Below are 20,852 nucleotides of genomic sequence, written 5' to 3' on the forward strand. Positions count from 1 at the left end.
CTAAGGATAAGGATGTGGAACCCTCGGAAGAAGGAACTTATCGACTCTTACTGAATCGGCGGCTTTCAAGACTTCTCGAGGTCGGTCAAGCCACCGGTCTCACTTTGACCTTCCCAGCCAAGAGTCGAAAATGATCCGTTTACTGCGACGAGTTTGGACTACAACTCCCAGCATGCACCTCTCCGCTTCTATACCAAACTTTTCAACTCAGGAGACTTCCGGAAGAATTGTTTATCGGGACTTGTAGTTCCCCAGTTCGGGTCGGCCGTCTGCCGTAGGAGCCTGCTCATTGGAGCCCAGGTCACCGCCCCCTTCCCCTCGCCGTACATCGATGTCCCACGCACGCACGAGCGGCGCGTGTCCACGCCCCTCCCGAAACCTAGGACGCAGGCGCGCGCACGCTCCTGGGGCCCGGTGGGCGGGGAGGCGGGGAGCGGGGGAAGGAGGAGGGGGAGGGTGGGGGGGTTAGGTGTCTATTGAGTAGACGGCAGTGGGGCACGAAGAGAGCGGAGGTCCTGGTGCCAAGCGGGTCAACGCTGCATTGGGCCTAGAGCGGGCAAGAGGTTCCAAAGCTAAGGGAGCGAACTTTGCGAGAAAGAGTCGGCCGCTGAGACCCAGAGGGCCGCTGGGGGCGAAGCCCCGGCCTAGGCCCCGCGGAGATGTCTGGCTGCGGAGCTTGTACTTGCGGCGCGGCGGCCGCGCGAATCTTTAGCTCATCGCTCGTCTCCGCTCAAAGAGGTAACGAAGTAGTCCCTCACCTGAGCCCTTGATCCAGGAGTGTCCTGGCGGGCGGTGGAGACTTCGGGGAGGGCAAGAGACCGCCCCCACCACTCGGTGCTTCTCCTGGCTTCCCCCTCTGTCCGTGGCATGGGACTCTGCCAACCTCTGGAGCAGCTGTTTCTCACATTTGAGGTGAACCCCTGTGTTCCCCAACCCGCTGGCTTTCAGGCCTTTGGGGCTAGAATGTGGCCGCTTCGCAGAAACCCTGAAAACGGGGGACAAATTGCTCCGTTTGTTAAAAAGTGTCCCCAGACCCCACTCAGAGCTCCTCCGGGCACTGCCGGCTGCTCTGACTGCGGTTCCTCTTCCGGAGCCCGACCGGGTTTCCCTCGGGCTCGGATGGAGGGCTGCCACTGTTGGGATCCCCTGGGGCTTCGGGGCGCCGACCCGGCCGTCCCGGGCGCTGGCCCCGCGAGGCCCGGGGTGTCACAGTCATTGTGCGGTCGCTCACGCCGGGACGTAAGCCGGACTCGTGCCGTTTCTAGGCGGCCGCGGGAAAGCGTCTGAGGAGGTGCCGGTTATCTCACACTTGTTTTTGAAGTACTTGGGTGTCTCAGCAGTCGTTTGCCGGGTTTGCTAACTTGACAGCCGTAAATAGCTTTTGAAGGGAGGCGCTTGTTTACCTTTCCTTTCTGTTTATCAGGAGCTGCGAAGAGATGGTACCCTAGCCAAGAGATTCCGGAAAAGAAACCATTTTTCTCTTCCCTAAATCTGTGACTAGCTGACAACAGGCGAGATCCTGTTTTAATCACGAAGTTCTAGGCAAATTCGTTTTGTTTTGGATTATCAGCTTGTGATCTCGGGGCGGAGGGGGAAAGCCTCCTATTCCTAATATTTAGCATCATTATAAAATCCTTACTGTTTAGTAAATGTTTATTTTCTGACAGTTTATTTCACACAGGGATTAAATGAGGTTCTGTGGGCAGAAGCATTTCCTAAAATGGTATGTAAATATAAAGGAGTGAATTTAGCCTCCAGACACTGTTAACCCTGAACAAGTAGACATCCATATTCTAGGAACTTTTGAGTTGCAAACACTTGAAAGTGACAGATAGTTGAATTCATTTATCTGACACACTTGTTGACAGCCTCCTGTGTGCCAGGCCCTGTTTTGGTGCTGGAGATGGAGGGGGAATAAGTCCTCACTTTCAAGTTTAGAGAACTAGAATACTGTTTCTGGGCCTGTAAGAAATATGTGGGTGTTCTCCTTGGGTAGGGAAGGCTCCTTTTGACAAAAGTCTTCATTTCTATCAATTGTCCCTGAAAACTGAATTATAGGAAATATGCAGTTGTTTATTTTTCTTTTCAAAGCAACAGCTCCTTTAAAAATTAAATTTAGTAAAGCAACTATACTCCAATAAAAATTAATTTAAAAAATTAAATCTATCCTTAGGTAAGTAAAAACTTAATGGCTTATTTAGGAATTATCTGTTTGTTTCTCAGTTAATAGAAGTTTACTAAAGCTTTTCAGAAATACCAAACCATAGCTTTTACCGTAAAGGAGTAAATTAAACTTAAAATATGAGATATTACCCAATATCATTATAGAATTTAATATTTTTATGTGACAATGAAACATCAAATGGTTTTCAAAGGGATATGAGACTTTCCCAAGGCTTAATTACATAAAATGTTTCTTTTCCATGGTAGAAACTCTATAGATACGTCTACAAAAATATAAAGATAATTTTTTTTAAAGCCTGAAAAACCTCCAAGAAGGTTATTTTTATTTAGAATTCCTGGAAAGAGGAAGAGAGTGAAAGAAAAATTAGAATTGAACTTTAGTGTATTATTCTTACAATGAGAGTTAAGAATTTCAACATAATTAAACAATCTCATCAATATAGTCTTCTCACAGGAAATTGTACAGTGATTTAAGAATAAAAGGGGAGATGTCATAACTCCTCTTAAGTACAGTGTTGTTCTCTGTTTCTGTTCCTTTATCTGTCATGTTATACTTTAAAAATTTTAAATGGTAGTTTGAAAAATTACTTGATAAATTGTCATATTAGACACCAGATCTGTTTTCTTTTCCTGTTGGGCTATATGTATCCAATTTAATATTTTCTTCACTGTTCTCTTTGAATATGAAATGCATGTTAAAGTAAAAATTTTGAATATTTTTTTTGCTCAGATTGCTGGTGTTTTCAGTGTTGGTGTATGTGTTTTTAAAATGTACCTTGCGTATATAACAGTCAGTTTGCATTCTAATTATGTGCATTCAAAAATGTTTGATTCCATTTAAAAAATCCTCAGTGACAATACTTGGTCTGAATTTGGCTGTGAGAGTTGTGTGATTCTGTATAACTCCCTTGATTTCTGGTTGCTTTCTGTTCTTGTCCATTGAAAGGGTGTCACCTTATAAGGGTGTAAATGAAGATTTGAAGATGCTCAAACTTGTTGGTTGGCATCCATAATTCTCATGATAGTTACATAATGTGGCTAACTTAATAGTTTTTAGCTAGATTTTAGTTCCCTCCCTATTTTGTGATTGAATCCAATACAAATTAAATAAGACAAAATGAATAAGTGATAGAACATCTTTATTTCTGGAATAACACACTATTTCCTAATCCCTTCTCTTTTCTTGGGCATGTTCACCTTCAGACCAGTAGATTAGTAGCATTAGTGAAAACCTGTTAAATATTTTTAAACTTGAGGAAAGCTGTTATAGGAGTCATGTTATTTTTCTTTATTAATAAGTATTCAGAATTCCTAAAGTAATAACTTGGACATAAAGTAAAAAGTTGAGATTATTAAAAGCAGTAAGTATCTACTAAATTGCGAGCACCCTGTTTGTTGAATCTTGTCTTCAATTTGTGTTAGGGGTCAAGTGTTTAAGAGAGCATCCAACTTGATTTGCCATTTCATAAGTTGTTAAGCGCTTAAATATGTCACTACAAATAGCTAGTTTTAAATTTTCATTAGTTCTTTCACTCTGTTTCTAAAATGCAAATTAAAGATCAGTTTACCTTTTAAGCTGAATCATTGGTGTATTTTTGGAGAATGCTTAGTTTAAGATTGAATATAGGAAGTTAAGTATTTAGAAATTGAATAAAATATTCTCCTGTTCTTAAGAGCCCTAAAATCATTATACCTTATTCTAATATATAGTTTTTAAAAAACAGCTGCTCTGAAACTCAAAGCTTTATCTTTATGACAGAAGTTTGTAAGTGGTTTAACTTTTAACTGTCTTCTGTCATTACTGCCAAGTAGTCTTTTGAAATATACTTCACATAAATACTTCCCCTTGTTTGGCTTTTAGGTGTTCTTCACCTGGGTTCACAGGCTTCCAAAAGGCCCAGGGATAAAATTCAGAGGTCCTTTGAACTTTATTTTCACTAGTCTCTGAGAGAAATGTAGCATTTCCTCCAGTTATAAATATAGGCAAGAAACTAGTAGTATTAGCAATACCTGTGGAATTGTCACCAGTCTAAATCACAGATGTTTTCATTTCACATTACATTGCTGATAGCCCAAAATGTTGTTTACACTTTCCACTACTTTGAAATCATGGTTATTTTAAAAGCTGTTAGATCTTGTTTAATTTTGTTAAGCATATTTTAAAAATATATTAACTACTTCAGGATGATTGGGTTCCTATATATTTTATTCTGTACATTTAAAAATGTTCTGAATAGGCTTCACCAGCGTGCCAGAGGGAAAAAAAAGGGTTAACAATTCCTGATTGGCTTGCTGCAGTGCTTTTGTGAAGATGTTATATGATTGATGAATGACTGGTCATTTACATTGCTTTGTACGGTGGTTTTAAAAAGTGTTCCTCAAACCAGCAGCGTAGGCATCATCTGGGAACTTGTTAGAAATGCATTCTTGGGTCCCACCTCATACTCTCTCAATCAGAACTAGGGAAGATCTCCTGCAATCTGTGGTTTAACAAGCCGTCCAGGTGATTCTAATGCGTGCCCAAGTTTGGGAACCAGTGGTTTAGTATTTATAGCATCATGTTGGTGTAGCCCTTAGATTATAGAATGTTAAAACACCACTTCAGTACCATACTGTCAGGGCCAGCAAAGAAGTTCTTAAATTTAGAAGTCTAAATGACATGAACATGTTTTTTAAATTTTATTTTCTGTGGTGACTGTGCAATTTGGTTTCATATGTTACTTCATTAGTTATTTAAAGGATTTATTTTTCTTTCTATTCAAGTAGATTTTAAAAGAATCATGTTCATCATTTTTATTTCTCTTAAATTCCCAAAGATAATTTCCTTTCAGCTTATTTTCTGATAGTATTAGATACTGTACATTGTTAAATGCTATTTTAAAAGATGTAAGTGGAAAATAATACACTATATGTGAAACTTCAGGTATAAATTTTGTTCTAAACATCTGAGTACAAATATAATATCCAAGTACAAATATAAAGGTTGTTATAATTGTAGTTTTCTTTGTGAATATATCATAAAAGTTCAGTTAAAAAATTACACTTGTTACATAGATTATAGTAAGTTGTTGTATTATGCTGTCTTTCATTTAATGGATGTTCTCAGGCATACACAAAATAGAACACTGAACCCCCAGATACCCATCACCCAGCCCCAAGGTACATTGAGCTTTCTGCATTCTTGATTTCATCTATCCCTCTCTCCCATAACTTTGGCTAAACTTGCTTTTTAGAGGGACATAGTCTTTAAATACATACTATGTCCTTGAAAAAATATTAATGTTTAGCTTAAATTTCATAAACTGTATCTAACAAGAGTCAGTTCAGTTCAGTCCCTCAGTTGTGTCTGATTCTTTGCGACCCCATGGACTGCAGCACATCAGGCCTCCCTGTCCATCACCAACTCCCGGAGTTTACTCAAACTCATGTCCATTGAATCATCACTGACTCAGTGGCATCACCAAAGAGAGAGTAATGGCTAATGTAATTTACTGCAAAACATGGAAATGTTACACTTGAGAAAATTTGAAATGTCTTGAAAATGTTACTTATAAGGAATGCATCAATTTTTTTTTTTCCTCAATATTCAAGCTTAATAGTGTTAAGCAAAATTTTACACTTTTGGGGTTAGGTACTGGGATGTCATAATCCTTTTTTTATGTTCTTTGTGAATTTATATAGAAATAAAATTTTTTTTCCTCTTATTTGTATCTTTGCTGAGTAATTTGGTGGGTTCATTTTTGTGCTTTGTGGAACTGGAGATGGCATGGTGATAAGTTATTCAGTGTAAAAGGAGTTGGAAAATGGGAGGGAGTTGTTAATAAAACAATTACACAACTAAGCAATTGTTTTTGAATTGTTTTCACTGCATAATTTTAAACCAATTTTTGCATTTGAATACAGCATATACATGTGTGCATCTTTTAAAAAGCCCTAACAGGTGTAGAAATTAAACCCTGAGTTGTGAATTGTGCAGGGAATAAAATGAGGGAGGCAAAATCAGTTTCTTAAGTTTATCTAAGTGTTCACCACCACCACCGGCCTCGCTCCCAGTGTTGTTTAATCACCTCCTAATAGCAGTCTGGGAAACTTGCTTCATGGCCAATGTACATTATTAGCTTTTGCAAGATTCTAAGTAGCTCTAGGGTATTGAGGTCTGTGGAATTTTGTTTAACTTATGACCATTCAGTTTTCTTGTGTAGGGGGCAGTCTTTTAAGGACCAACTTGGGGAATACTGCCTCAGTATGGAATATGGCTCTTTTGCCAATGACTATAATTTATTTGGGAGTTTATTTTGTATTTATATGCAGAGAAGCAGGAGTCAGCAAACAGTGATCCCATAGAACAGATCCAGACACCTATTTATTTACATTTTGTTTGTTCTTGTTGGTAGATATAAGACATATAACAATATAGAACACAAATGCCCTTGTTCCCCTTTCACACTTTGAAAGGGCCATTAATTGTTGTCACTGGTCTTTCCTCACTTCCAAAGCACAGGTCTGGCCAGTTTTTGAGGATGGTGTCACCAGTTTGTACTATTGCTGTGAAAAATGTAACTTTTTCAACTTCCTTAATGCTTAAGGGATTTTTGTTTCCAGGGGATTTATTGAAGATGTGTTAATATTTGATCTGTAGACTAAATAAATTTCATTGTATTTTCAGGTATTTCTTGTAGTCGTATTCATATACCAGTTTTAGGAAGGCTTGGGACCTTTGAAACTCAGCTTCTACGAAGAGCTCCTTTTAGAGCTTTTACAGAAACACCAGCATACTTTGCCTCAAGAGATGGGATAAGTAAAGATGGCTCTGGAGATGGAAATAAGGTATTTTATCTTTATTGGCATCTATATACATATGTGAGTTCCCTCATTTAAACAAATATAATAGTACTCTGTATTTCATTGGTTATATGTTTTCATTGTTTGGTTGCTAAGTTGTATCCTACTCTTTGTGACCCCATGGACTGTAGCCCACCAGGTGACTCTCTCCTGCATTTCCCAGGCAAGAATACTGGAGTGAGTTGCCATTCTCTTCTCCAGGGGATCTGCCGTACCCAGGGATCAAACCTGTGTCTCCTGCATTGCAAGCAGTTTCTTTACTGCTGAGTCAGCAGGGAAGCCCATGGCTTCTATAGGAGATATAAAATGATGTGAAGAATTTTATGTATTTTTATTTTGTGTATCAGCCTGAACCATAACATATTTGATAAGCATTTCATTGGTAAGCAGTAATTAAAATTTCTAACACCCCAACACAGTAAAGAAGCTTCATTAAATAATTTATGTAGTCAGTCTGATGGTTGGTTGGATTAAGAATAGCCATCCTTTTCTACTTCTACACAGCTCTTAAAACTCATGATAATATAAACCTTACTTCATCCTCTACCTAAAAATCTTGGATATCTGTATGACTTAATGGTGGGCTACTCTGTAGCTCATTTGAAAAGATCCTGATGCTGGGCAAGATTGAAGGCAGGAGAAGGGGATGACAGAGGATGAGATGGTTGGATGGCATCGCTGACTCAATGGACTTGAGTTTGAGGAGGCTCCGGGAGTTGGTGATGGACAGGGAGGCCTGGCGTGCTGCAGTCAATGGGGTCGCAAAGAGTCAGACACGACTGAGCGACTGAACTGAACTGAACTCTGTAGCTAGGAAATAGATGATTGGTAACTTTATTAGGTCAGTGAATAATCATGTTTTTTATTATGCAAATTTGACTAACACTTGAGTTATTAATATGTGTGAGACAAAATGCTAGGTGTTTTCATATACACAATCCTAACAATGCCTCTCTAAAGTAGTTGAAATTATCCCCCCCCTTTTTTTAGAGATAACAGAAGTTAGATTTAAGAAAGTTGAGTCACTACTAGTCATGGTAATAACTCTCAATTCAATTTCATAGTAAGTTTTTTAGTTACTAATGTTTATTGACATTTTTTTCCTCTAGTATTTACTGTCATTGAAAAAAAGCTAATTATTATAAATGCTGGATCATACCATGTAAAGAAGGGAAACCGTAAATGTTTTTACTAGAACTGGTTTTTTTATAAGATTAATTACAAACAATATAAACATAAATTTAAATACAAACTTGTTACATGGTGGTTGCCTGAAAGTAATAATTGACACTTTTTCTTTCCTTGCACAATCATTAGAAATCAGCAAGTGAGGGAAGCAGTAAGAAATCAGGCTCTGGGAATTCTGGGAAAGGTGGAAACCAGCTTCGCTGTCCTAAATGTGGCGACTCATGCACACACGTAGAGACCTTCGTGTGTAAGTATTACTTTTTCTGTTCTTTTTCCCTGCCTTTTCTGTAAATCATTAATTGCACAGAAATATATACATTATACCTTATATACATCAGAATCATTTTTTTCCTGAACTTACAATAGTCTCTCTTATAGTCACCAGATACTAAAAATCTCTTAGACTAGTAATGCTTTGAACTGTTTTGCTATAAGATAATTTAAGAAAACTCTTTGCTTCCTTGTTTTGCTTGTGTGTGTTAGTCGCTTAGTCGTGTCCAACTCTTTGCGACCCTGTGGACTGTAGCCCACTAGGCTCCTCTGTCCATGGAATTCTCCAGGTAAGAATACTGGAGTGAGTTGGCATTCCCTTCTCCAGGGGATCGTCCCGACCCAGAGATTGAACCTGGGTCTCCTGCATTGCCGGTGAATTCTTTACCATCTGAGCCATCCAGCAATTTTAATTGATAAACAATTCTTAATGGTTAAGCTGTGTTGAGATGAGCCCCGAGAGGCAGGCTATATGCTTAGGAATGGAATGGCTTGGTGAGATGGTAACTGTTTAGCTTTTTAAGGGACTGCTGTAGATGTTGCTAACAAAGTATAAGGGCTTCCCTAGTAGCTCAGCTGGTAAAGAATCTGCCTGCAATGAGGGAGACCCCAGTTCTATTCCTGGGTCAGGAAGATCCCCTGGAGAGGGGATAGGCTACCCACTCTTGTATTCTTGGGCTTCCTTGGTCGTTCAGATGGAAAAGAATCGGCTTGGAACATGGGAGACCGGGGTTTTATCCCTGTGTTGCAAAGATCCCCTGGAGAAAGGAATAGTAACTCACTCCAGTATTCTTACCTGGAGAATTCCATGGACAGCGGAACCTGATGGGCTATAGTCTGTGTGATCACAAAAAGTTCGACCGACTGAGCGACTAAGCACAGTACAGCACATAGATGTACGTTTTACATCCCCACTAACAACGTAGGTATAAGGGTTCTAATTTCTTTACATCCTCAGCATTGGTGTCTTTTTTTTTTATTATAGCCATCCATCATAGGAATAGAAAGTGGTAATAATATCTCATCATGGTCGTGATCTACATTTCCATAATGACTAGATGTTAAATATCTTTTCATGTGCTTATTGACCATTTGTCTGTCTTCTTTGGAGAAGACTAAACTTTCTGTCCATTTTTAGGTTGAGTTATCTTTTTCTTTTTTTGTGTGTGGGGGTTATCTGTTTGTTGTTGAGGTGGAAGAATTATTTATTCTGAATACTGGGCCCTTATCTAGATTCGTGATCTGCAAATATTTTTCTTATCCTTTGGGTAGTTCTTTATTTTTAAATGCTGTATAGGAGTCAGTTAACTTTTACTATAAAGACCAAATAGTGACTTTGTGGGCCATACGGTCTCTGTTGCGACTTTTCTCCTTTGTTGTTACTGTGCGAAAGCAACCATAGACAGTGTAAAGGAGTGAAATCAGCTGTGTTCCAATAACATTTTGTGTATGACACTGAAATTTGAATTTCATTATCTTTCATTATTGTTTTTTCAAATGTAAAAGCTGTTCTTAGCTCTTTGATCTTCCTGTACATATTTCATCTCACAAATATGTTTATAGTGATTTTTCTGTTTTCTTATAGTGGTATTACTGTTGCTTGACTGGCTTTGTTGAAATAAAATACCATTTCTGTCAGACCCATTATTAATATTTAGAAAATCATCAGAAATTAAAATAATATCTAAGATTGTTAGTTATAAGTATATATATTAATTTTTTCTTTGCTCTTTTTTTTCCCCTTTAAAAAAATAACTTTAGTGTCCCTAGTTTTATTTAAGGTAGAGCCTTTAGTTATGGGGTTTTTTATTTTGGGCTTTTCTTGGGATTTTTAAAAAAATTGTTTCTTATTTAACTTAAGGGGGAACTTGAGGGATAATTTATTATATACAGAAAAGGAAAGAAAATGCATGGATTCTAAATGTACAGTGTGATGGATGTACATACCAGTATTTGCAGCACCCCAGAAGGCTCCCTCATGTTCTTTCCCAGTCACTAACCTCTCTCCCCCCAATGCACCCACTACCTTGACCTTCATCACTAGAGATTGGTTTTGCCTGTTTTTATGTTTCATTTAAACAGAATCATATTGCATGTTCTCTTGCTTTTCGATGGAACTTTTAGTTTTTATTTTTATGTATATAATACTTTTTGAAGGCTTACTGTAATTATGTGTCTCATTGAGTGAGGATAAACTTTTATGCAGTGGTTTGGAGATTTCATATTTGACCCTGAAACTTTTTCAGAATTATGAAGAACTTTCATTTAAACAGATATCCTGAAAAAGTTTTTATTAAGGTAATCGTCTGTTGTTGATATACTATACAAGCATGTTTATTGGCATCAATATTCTGTTTGTAAAAGAATATAGAATACCTGTAGTAATCATTTAAAGTAAGGAGGTTTATTTATCCCCTGAAAATTAAACGAAATCAGATTTTGCCCCTTGTTTTAGGAATAAAAAATATGTATTGCAATGCTTGTTTACTTGTTTTTCTGAAATAGCATTTTGATAAGTTGAACCTGGATAATGTTGAATGTGTTTCAGTGTAAAACAGTACTGCAAATATTCAGGTATAATTTAAGCAACCCTTCAAAGAGGAATGAGGAATAAGCAAAGAGGAATGTTTTCGTCGGTATTTCTCTTTCCCTTTGACCTAATTTCTTCAGAGAAATATTTTGTTCTTTTGTTCTCAGTCCAGATTTTCCGGTGACACAGTCTGAACTAGACTAGAGGCTTCCCTGCCCTTTAATCCTTGCCCTGTTTACTACCATCAGTAACAATTATGAATTGGTGCCTGGTCATAACATAAAGCCACTGTCTTTTCCATTGATGGGAATTGGTGATAATAAATTTTAACTTGCGTTAATCAAAAGTACTTGAAATAGCTTGATCTTTTTCTTTAGGGAAGCCTTACTAGGTGATTGATAAATGGAATACACAAGTGATCCCTCATCTAGTTTAAAATTTGTGGCTACAATTTGTCCAGAATGTATATTTTTGATTGGCTTTTCGTTTAGGAGCAGATATGTAATAATTAAATGGGTTGAATTAATAATTAAGTTTATTTTTAAAATGTGGAGTGGTCTTTTTTTTTTAAAACTTTGATTATTTTGTGAAGATTGAGGTGTGCTTGCCAGTCAGTGCAGTTTTTTGGTAATCTGTGGATAGGTAGTTATAATATTCCCAAAGGCAGAGATTTCCATAGTTTTAGAAATCATTTTCCTTTGCTTTTTTACCTGTTTAGTTAGGTTACACAAACGTAACACAAAAATATATTACTAGACCCACCAACATGTAACTAATTCCTGTGTATATTTTGCTCTGAATCTGTTAATAGTCTGTATAGGATTCTCTACCATGCTGCTTTCTGAGGTTCTTGGTTACCATTAGTGGAATTAGGCTTGGAGAAGATTAAGAATATGTGCCTGTATCCTAAAAGAGAAAAAAGAGGAAATCACTTTTGTTTTAAATACAAGATATCTATAGCTGATGTCTTGGCATTGGGAAACCCATTTCATCTTCACTTTTAACTGCCCTGCGCTGTTTCCAAAAGCTGTATGATTATATTTTGTTAGTGTCTTAGTTTTTTTTTTTTTTTTAATATTTATTTATTTGACTGTGTTGGGTCTTAGTTGCAGCATATGGGATCTGTGTTGCGTCACATGCGATCTTGCATTCTTCACGGCCTCTCCAGTTGTGGTGCATGGGCTTAGTTTCTCCATGACATGTGGGATCTTACTTCCATGACCAGGGATTGAGCCTGCATTGCAAGGCAGATTCTTAACCCCTGGACCACCAGGGAAGTCCCAGTTTCTTAGTGGTTTTTAGGTCAAAGAAATAGGAATTAGTGGAATAAAGATAATAAGAAAGGTATAAAATAGTTTTATATATTTACCAAGTCAAGGTCTTAGAAATGCTCACAGGTTTGAAAAGAACCTTAAGAATATATGTATATACATATATATATTTTACATTTCTTAGGGATTAAAATGGATTTTTGTCTTTGAACTTTTGTGTTTGTAATTTTTTGTAGTAAAATGTTAATTTTATTACAGATTAATTTATTTGTACTGTACTTTTTACCCACAGTTTATTCGTTCTAGTATTTGAATAAAATAATTACTTAATATAGTGGTAGTTTTAAAAATTAACTTTAGGGTGAATTCCCTGATAATGGTTAGATGACACCCCGCTTTCACTGCCAAGGGTCCGGGTTCAGTCCTTTGCTGGGGAACTAAGATCTCGGGAACTGCGCAGTGCACACCCCCCTCCAAAAGAAAAACCCAAAACTTTAGTGAATGGAGAAGTCGAAAGAATTTCAACCAATCTTTTCTCTAGATAAAATCTGTCACACCTAGCTGAAATGAATAGAATGTAGTTTACTGAACTCTGATTTATCATCTATTTTAGGTACAAATTAGACTGGCTCTTGTGGCTAGTGGAGTGAACTACAAGTTTTTCATCAAGTATGTAGGTTTCAATTTTCAATGAGTCTTTAAAGTTAAATAGTATTTGAATTATTTTTCTCTGTCCTTTTACAGCATCCACCCGCTTTGTGAAGTGTGAAAAATGTCATCATTTTTTTGTTGTGTTATCAGAAGCAGACTCAAAGAAAAGCATAATTAAAGAACCTGAATCAGCAGCAGAAGCTGTAAAATTGGCATTCCAACAGAAACCGCCTCCTCCCCCCAAGAAGGTATAAGTCCTTGCTCAAGATAAACATTTTATCTTGAAAACATTTCACTGCTTCCCCTCTCTCCAGTTTATATTGAATCTTAATACTAGTATCTAAACAAGTTTTGTAAGTTCTTTATAATATAGGCTGTGTCTGGCTGAATTGTTACTGATATTTGATACTTGAAATTTAGGTATGGGGTCCATTGCTGTTTTCCCATATCGTGATTACTGTATTCATAGCAATGAAATACAGCTGATGATTATTAGTGTTAATACTAAGTTAATCTAAAATGATACCTTAAAATAGAACAGCTGGGGATTTGTTTTTGTTAGTTTGGATCCCTAAATAACAGCAGCCTGCAGTTTTTCTCTCTTAAATTAATCTACTTTATTAGAAGTAAAACAGCCTCAGGCTAACAATAGAAGCAAGTATTTTTCATGACCAATGTGCCAGGCACTCCTGAATAACACTGTGACTTTTGTGGTGTCAGCTCTTTCTTGAAGTCTCAGGTGGATTGTGATTTAGCCATGTGAGACAGAGCAGAGTATACCACCAGCTTCACTGGGTACTTGGCGTGTACTTTCTGAGGAGGAGGAGCCCTGCTTCTGGGCTGTGTTATTGTCTCTGGCCATGTCTCAGGTGGTGTGTGCACACTTGTTATTTCTCACCCTCTGCTTTCTTTGACTGTTGAGATACCAGTGCATTTGTTTCTGCAAATGTGCCAGATCGTGGGTGTAATTCATGAAGAATGATGATTTTTAAAAACCATGAAGTGAAGTAGTGAAGTGAAGTCACTCAGTCATGCCTGACTCTTTGCGACCCCATGGACTGTAGCCTACCAGGCTCCATCCATGGGATTTTCCAGGCATGAATACTGGAGTGGGTTGCCATTTCCTTCTCCAGGGGATCTTCCCGACCTGGGGATTGAACCCGGGTCTCCCGCATTGTAGGCAGACGCTTTACCGTCTGAGCCACCAGGAAAGCATCTGTTAAAAACCATAACAACATACATATGGTCAACCATTATAGAATTTGTTATGTAAAAATAAAGTAATGGAAAATACAGCTGTTAAGCTTTATGTTCCTCACTAATTTGTATAGACTTCAGAATCTGAGTCGGAGTTCTAGAGGATAAAGTTCTAGAAAATAACTCTTTTCAGGAGTTGGTGAATATTAGCAGTTAACTTCTGTTAACTAAAAGCTGAAAGAATTAACTCTAGGTGCTAAGCCATTGGCAATAACCAAATTTCATATAGAGCTTTAGTTTCTACCAAGAATAAGAGTTTTAGATTGCCATTTAGATAAATGTATAGCTTTAAAGTTAATATCTGAGAAAAAGCTAAATGTTTGTGAGTATTAAATCACATTTGATACAGGTGGTATGATTTTTGAGTATATAATACCTATTTTATTCTTAAAAATTTTTTAAGAGATAGGAATACCAGACCACCTTACCTGCCTCCTGAGAAATCTGTGTGCAGGTCAAGAAGCAACAGTTAGAACTGGACATGGAACAACAGACTGGTTCCAAATTGGGAAAGGAGTATGTCATGGCTGTATGTTGTCACGCTGCTTATTTAACTTACATGCAGAGTACATCATGTGAAATGCCAGGCTAGATGAAGCAAAAGCTGGAATCAAGATTGTGGGAGAAATATCAATAACCTCAGATGTGCAGATGACACCACCCTCATGGCAGAAAGCGAAGAAGAACTAAAGGACCTCTTGATGAAAGTGAAAGAGGAGAGTGAAAAAGCTGGCTTAAAACTCAACATTCAGAAAACGAAGATCATGGCATCCAGTCCCATCACTTCATGGCAAGTAGATGGAAAACAATGGAAACAGTGACAGACTTTTTATTTTCTTGGGCTCCAAAATCACTGTGAACGGTGACTGCAGCCATGAAATTAAGACACTCGCTCCTTGGAAGAAAAGCTATGAGCAACCTAGACAGCATGTTAAAAAGCAGACAATTACTTTGCTGACAAAAGTCTGTCTAGTCAGAGCTATGGTTTTTCCAGTAGTCATGTATGGATGTGAGAGTTGGACTATAAAGAAAGCTGAGGAAAAAAAAAACCTGAGCACCAAAGAATTGGTGCTTTTGAACTGTGGTGTTGGGGAAGACTCTTGAGAGTCGCTTGAACTGCAAGGAGATCCAACCAGTCAATCTTAAGGGACATAAGTCCTGAATATTCATTGGAAGGACTAATGCTGAAGCTGAAACTGCAACACTTTGGCCACCTGATGGGAAGAACTGACTCATTGGAAAAGTCCCTGATGCTGGGAAAGATTGAAGGCAGGAGGAGAAGGGGAGGACAGAGGAGGAGATGGTTGGATAGCATCACCCACTCGATGGACATGAGTTTGAGCAAGCTCTGGGAGTTGGTGATGGACAGGGAAGCCTGGCGTGCTGCAGTCCATGGGGTTGCAAAGAGTCGGACATGACTGGGCGGCTGAACTGAACTGAATGCCTATTTTGAAAAAATTAGTTTTATAATGTAATCTTTGTGAAGAATATTATTCATATGATTGAAAGAAGTGTAAAATTTTTAAAAATTGATTTCATTAACGATAACAGCTTTAGACCCATGGTAGCAAGTGTAGGTATTCTAATTGACTTTAATATTAACTTTCAAAAATTAGGATCATTGGCATTGTTTATAGAATAGAAACTGGCATAGCACTGGAAAAGTACAGGACTATTCTTATCATTTGTTAAGCTAGAGAACAAATGAATGGTGTGTTGTATCTTTAAGGTTTGGAGCCTCTGAAATCATTGCTGCATAATGTATCATGCCCTTGGCATTTTGTTTTGAATGAGAGTCTTTGTTCAAATTTAAAACTGTAAGCAAGTGAGTTCAGTATATAGGACTTCCCTGTGGTCCCGTGGTGAACTCTGCAGTTCCACTGCAGGGGACACAGGTTCCATCCGTGGTAGGGAAAGTCCTTTATGCTATGTGGTGCAGCCAAAAAAAAATGTGCTCAGTATTTAACTCTGATGTGTGTATATTGTGATGACTCACAGTAAATTGTTGATTGCTAATCATTTTTCAGATTTATAACTACCTCGACAAGTACGTTGTTGGCCAGTCGTTTGCCAAGAAGGTGCTTTCAGTTGCTGTATACAATCATTACAAGAGAATATATAATAATATCCCAGCTAATCTGAGACAGCAGGCAGAAGTTGAGAAGCAGACATCATTAACACCTAGAGGTTAGTGTTGTGATAACTGACCAAAATAGAGATTACTGTGCTTAGAGGTAATCCTTATTTGCAACTCTTCGCTTTTGTGTTAAAATACTTTTAGTACAGTACAGCATTTTTCAAAATAAGGTTGCTTCCCGTTAGTGGTTCATGAAATCATTCCAGTTCATTTCCAACAGCATTTAAAAAAGAGAGTTAGTAAGTGTGAGTAGAAAATACCAGAGTCTGCTAACTTGTTAAGTATTATTTCTTAAAACTTTATTTTCAGGTATATATGCTTAGGTTCTCGTGTACAAATTGAGACATCATTTTTGAGTTGTAGGCTTGACCACAGGTCTTGTTGACTAGATCATTGCAGTGTTCTGTATACAACTCTTGAGTTCTTCTCTTTTGGGTTCAGGACACAGAGTTTAATTTTCTTAAGTCAGAGATATATGGAAATGGTACCTTTTACAGAACATATTCAGCGCTCTTTCCGTTTTGGCCTCAGCTACACAGTGCAAGGTTCAGGGCAAATTTGTAAGTGATTCAAAGTATAGTTCCTATTAATGATAGATTCTAATATACCAATATACTGTATAATGTCAACGTACTATGGACAATGTATATGTTAACAGAATGATTTTATTTAAAAAACTATGAATACAGTAAAATGTAAATAAGGGTTTTGTTTTTTTTTTTTTTGGCTAGGGAGCTGTAATTTTGGAGTTGTCCTACAGATATCTATTGTTTACATTCTTTTAGCTATGTTATAATTTTATGGAGTTTTGCTAAGTACTTTTAGTATTAAATTACTTTTAGTAGGTACTAATATATAATTTATTGCCTTAATGAAGACACTTGTTCACTGCTTGAACTTACTGCAAAATATTTACATAGTAGAATCAATTACTTTTTTAGAAAGTATAAATCATAGTAACTGATGAAGGACTTGGAACCTTTATGACTTATAAGGTCCAAATATTGTTGTTTGGTCATGGAGCAAAATAATTTTTTCTGATTCCTTCAGTCAACGAATTAAAGTTAAACTCTTCTAGGTGCTGGAAAAGCAAATGGTTATATGGTCTTTATCATGAGGGGTTTAAATTCTTATTGAAGACCTAAATTACTACATTTCTTTTCTTAAAATAGCAACTTTGTATTTGACAGATGTGAATATTAGCAACTATACAGCCATCATTAAGCATGTTTGGGTTTTTTTTTTTAATACAGAAAAGAGGTAGCATATAAATTCTTTCATAATTTATAGAAAGCTAGAAAAACATTAAAGAACATATTCTTTATATTTGGAAGAGGTCAAGAAGTGGAATACTCCTTGTTTGTTCCCCTAAATTAAGCAAATATATAATATTTTCATGTTGCCATTTTCATCCTCTTTCTTAGAGTTAGAAATAAGAAGACGGGAGGATGAGTACAGATTTACAAGTAAGTGACCTCTCTTTAGGTCCTCCTCTGCAGTCATTCTTCTTTTTTAGATTTACCTCAGTGAAGTTTGTCAGCACTAGTTGTGATAGATATGTACTTGTTTGTGTATTACTAAGAAAAGCATCGTATATTATCTAAACTTGTTTGTTATACATGGCATATATAACTTTGAAACAGTTTTATAGCTAATTTGTGTAGTTAATAGATGTTGGGTTGTTTTAGATATTTGATTTATCTTTTCTATTGTGATATTTCTTATAACATAAAGAAATAAGTATTATATGTAGTTTTCCTCTATAAATCTAGATCTGCACGTTAACAGAAGTTGTATTTTTTTAAATTTGTACCTTGAATGTTGTATCCTTTTTTTTTCCTTAAAAAAAAAAAGAATACAATTAAAGTTGATCTGCCTGTAAGTGACATATTTTAAGGGAGGTGTATTGTCTTTCAGCTGTTCTTTGCCAGAAACTACATTATTTTTTGGTGTTTATGAAACTTAGTGTAGGCTTACAAATAATGCATAACCTCCAGCTCACTATTGAGAGCTCTAGACTGCCCCTAAAAGCATCAGGGGATCTGATGGAAGGTATGGAATGACACGATAAGCCAATGATAGTGGCCATTCTGATGTCTTGCACTCATTTCTTTGGAGGTGGAGATAGCTGCTACACAAAGAAAGGGTGAAGGTTCCAAAGTTACCATAAAAAGATTCATGTTGTGACAAAAGACAAAAAATAATAGATAAACCAGTGTGAACATTTTTCACTTATAAGTTTGATAAGTTTACATTTGCCTTTGAACCAAACAGTATTATACATCTAATATTTGAACATCAGAATATTGTACTGTATATTCAGGATGAGCCATGAGAACATAATGAGTTCAGCAACTCTGGCATAAAATTTATTTTTTGCTAAGTCACTTCAGTCATGTCCGACTCTGTGCGACCCCATAGACAGCAGTCCACCAGGCTTCCCCGTCCCTGGGATTCTCCAGGCAAAACACTGGAGTGGGTTGCCATTTCCTTCTCCATGTAAAATTTATTACATGTAATAAAATATGCTGTCATTATATATTCATAATTTGGGGCAGGTGGCTGGTGAAACTAGTATGAATTAGTAAAGTCTATCATAGTGATTTAATACAAATGTTAACAAGTAATAGTATTTAGGGATGTAAGCAAAATAATTTGTAATTACATATATTGATTGGCTTAGAAATTAATATTTTTAGAGCTTGTGTAGAATTTACTTTCATGTATAATTTAGTCTTCTCCTATGTGGGGTATTAGGTTCTAATGTTAGGACATTGGGCCAAAGTCATATATAATTAAAATATTCTTGGAAATTCCTTTGGAAATCACATGTTAGAGATCAACATGTATCTCTTTAACATTTTAAGACTGATGGTTTCTTCCCCTCATCATTGGAACATAAATTTTTCTGATGTTAAATACCAGATGAACTAGTTGGCTTACATATGAGGGCTATGTTATACAGATACTTACACACTAGGAAAATAGTAATACTAACAGTAAATTCTTTCAAAGCACATGTAAAACTATCTGCCAGGTACTCTTTTAAGCGTTTTACACGTATATACTCGTTTCATCTTCCCCAAGCCTATGAGACAGAAATGATTATTTTCACCACCATTTTACATATAAGAAAGTTGAAGCACAGAAATTTTAAGTTTTGCCCAGGGTCCTATTGCTCCATACAACTAACTAGTCTAGCCTGCTTACTCAATAGTCCTCATTGTAAAGAGCTGCTTAGGCAATAAGAGATGTGCACAAACAGAGACTTAACTGAAAGAACAGGGATGTTTTCTCAAGTTTACCCTGGGGCGTATTTTCATAAATGGAATGACAAACATCATTTGTTCTGTATTCCTCTTTTTTCAAAAACTTAAATCATAAAGTTGGATATATGTGTCATGTGATTCCGCTGTAGGTAATATGCTTCTTAAAATTTTGTTCAAGTTACCTGAGTCATCTTTCCCCATTGGGCAGACCTATTCTTCAGCCAAGCATCTCCTTATACTGTCACAATTCCTAACTAGATTTTGCTGAAATTAAAAAAAAAAAAGTTTTCTTTTTTGTTTTGTTTGGTAGGGGACAGCTAGCTAACTGAAGACTGCCTTTTTTTTTAACCTGATGTGAATTGTAATGAGGCATAGCATTGTGAATTATTCACTGACCATTAACTCTCAAATGTAGTACAGTTTAATTAAATTCAAATATTTATTTAATGCCTATTATTTTTGGTGAAGAGAATAACCCTTTACCAAAGGGTATGACCCAAAGATAGTTTGAAAATGACAGCCAGATGAAACAGGATTTCAGTAGTATGTTTGCTGAAGATCTGTTTGTTTGCTTAAAATAATAAAGCATTGGAAAATACTGATGTTCTTAGAAACAAGCTACAACTAAATCTAGAAAATACAGACATATGATATGAGCCCAGGTACCTTAAATGCTGAGAGCCAGGAGCAATGTGGATATTTACAAATATAGCTAGTTCAAAAGAGTATTGGGATTCTTTCCTTAGCTGAGAGGGTGAGAATAAGATTTTTTTTAAAGGAATCCAGCTGATAAACTCTTAGTTCACCAGCACTATAATTCCCGTATAATTAACATTGTATGTCTGCTAAAGAAAATGCAGTGATCCAGTTGAGATCCTGTAAAATGAGAAATTCAGGTAGGGCCAGGGATATTGAGTCTTACCATACTTGGTTTCTCTGGTAGACTCACAGCATCATTTTTAAGTGTGGAAGAGATTGTAGAGTAATTGACTAAGGAAGCAGGCTCAGTAAAGCCAAGTAACTTGCTGTGTTTCTGTGATAGAGCTGAGACTAGAACCCAAGCTTTCTATTCCTCAGTTCAATGTTTTACCCTTTCTCTACAACACTCTTTCTTTTCATTTGTACAAATATATGTACATATACCTTTGTCTTTCAGAGTGCCTCCAAATCAATTGCATTTTGTTCTTAAACCTCCAGTCATGTGTTTAAAATTGATAGGGCAGGTGTTAGCCATTTTATAGATTAGGGCACAG

The 20,852-nt window shown here is 36.8% G+C and overlaps 1 protein-coding gene across 2 annotated transcripts in view; it reads left to right on the forward strand.

The window, feature by feature from the left end:
* The first annotated feature begins 436 nt into the window (after positions 1–436).
* Positions 437–20,852, forward strand: part of CLPX (caseinolytic mitochondrial matrix peptidase chaperone subunit X) — a 36,319-nt gene continuing 15,903 nt past the window's right edge. The window contains exons 1-6 of one of the 2 annotated variants that reach the window (XM_040225850.1): positions 437–738; positions 6,851–7,011; positions 8,344–8,461; positions 13,030–13,184; positions 16,221–16,380; positions 17,755–17,796. In XM_040225850.1, coding sequence (XP_040081784.1) covers positions 660–738; positions 6,851–7,011; positions 8,344–8,461; positions 13,030–13,184; positions 16,221–16,380; positions 17,755–17,796 — 715 coding nt within the window. In that variant the 5' untranslated portion in view covers positions 437–659. The remainder of the gene's footprint in view (positions 739–6,850; positions 7,012–8,343; positions 8,462–13,029; positions 13,185–16,220; positions 16,381–17,754; positions 17,797–20,852) is intronic. The other variant, XM_040225851.1, reaches the window with a different exon arrangement.

The sequence above is a fragment of the Oryx dammah genome, unplaced genomic scaffold (genome assembly GCF_014754425.2).
Source record: "Oryx dammah isolate SB20612 unplaced genomic scaffold, SCBI_Odam_1.1 HiC_scaffold_26, whole genome shotgun sequence".
NCBI classification, from domain to species: Eukaryota; Metazoa; Chordata; class Mammalia; order Artiodactyla; family Bovidae; genus Oryx; species Oryx dammah.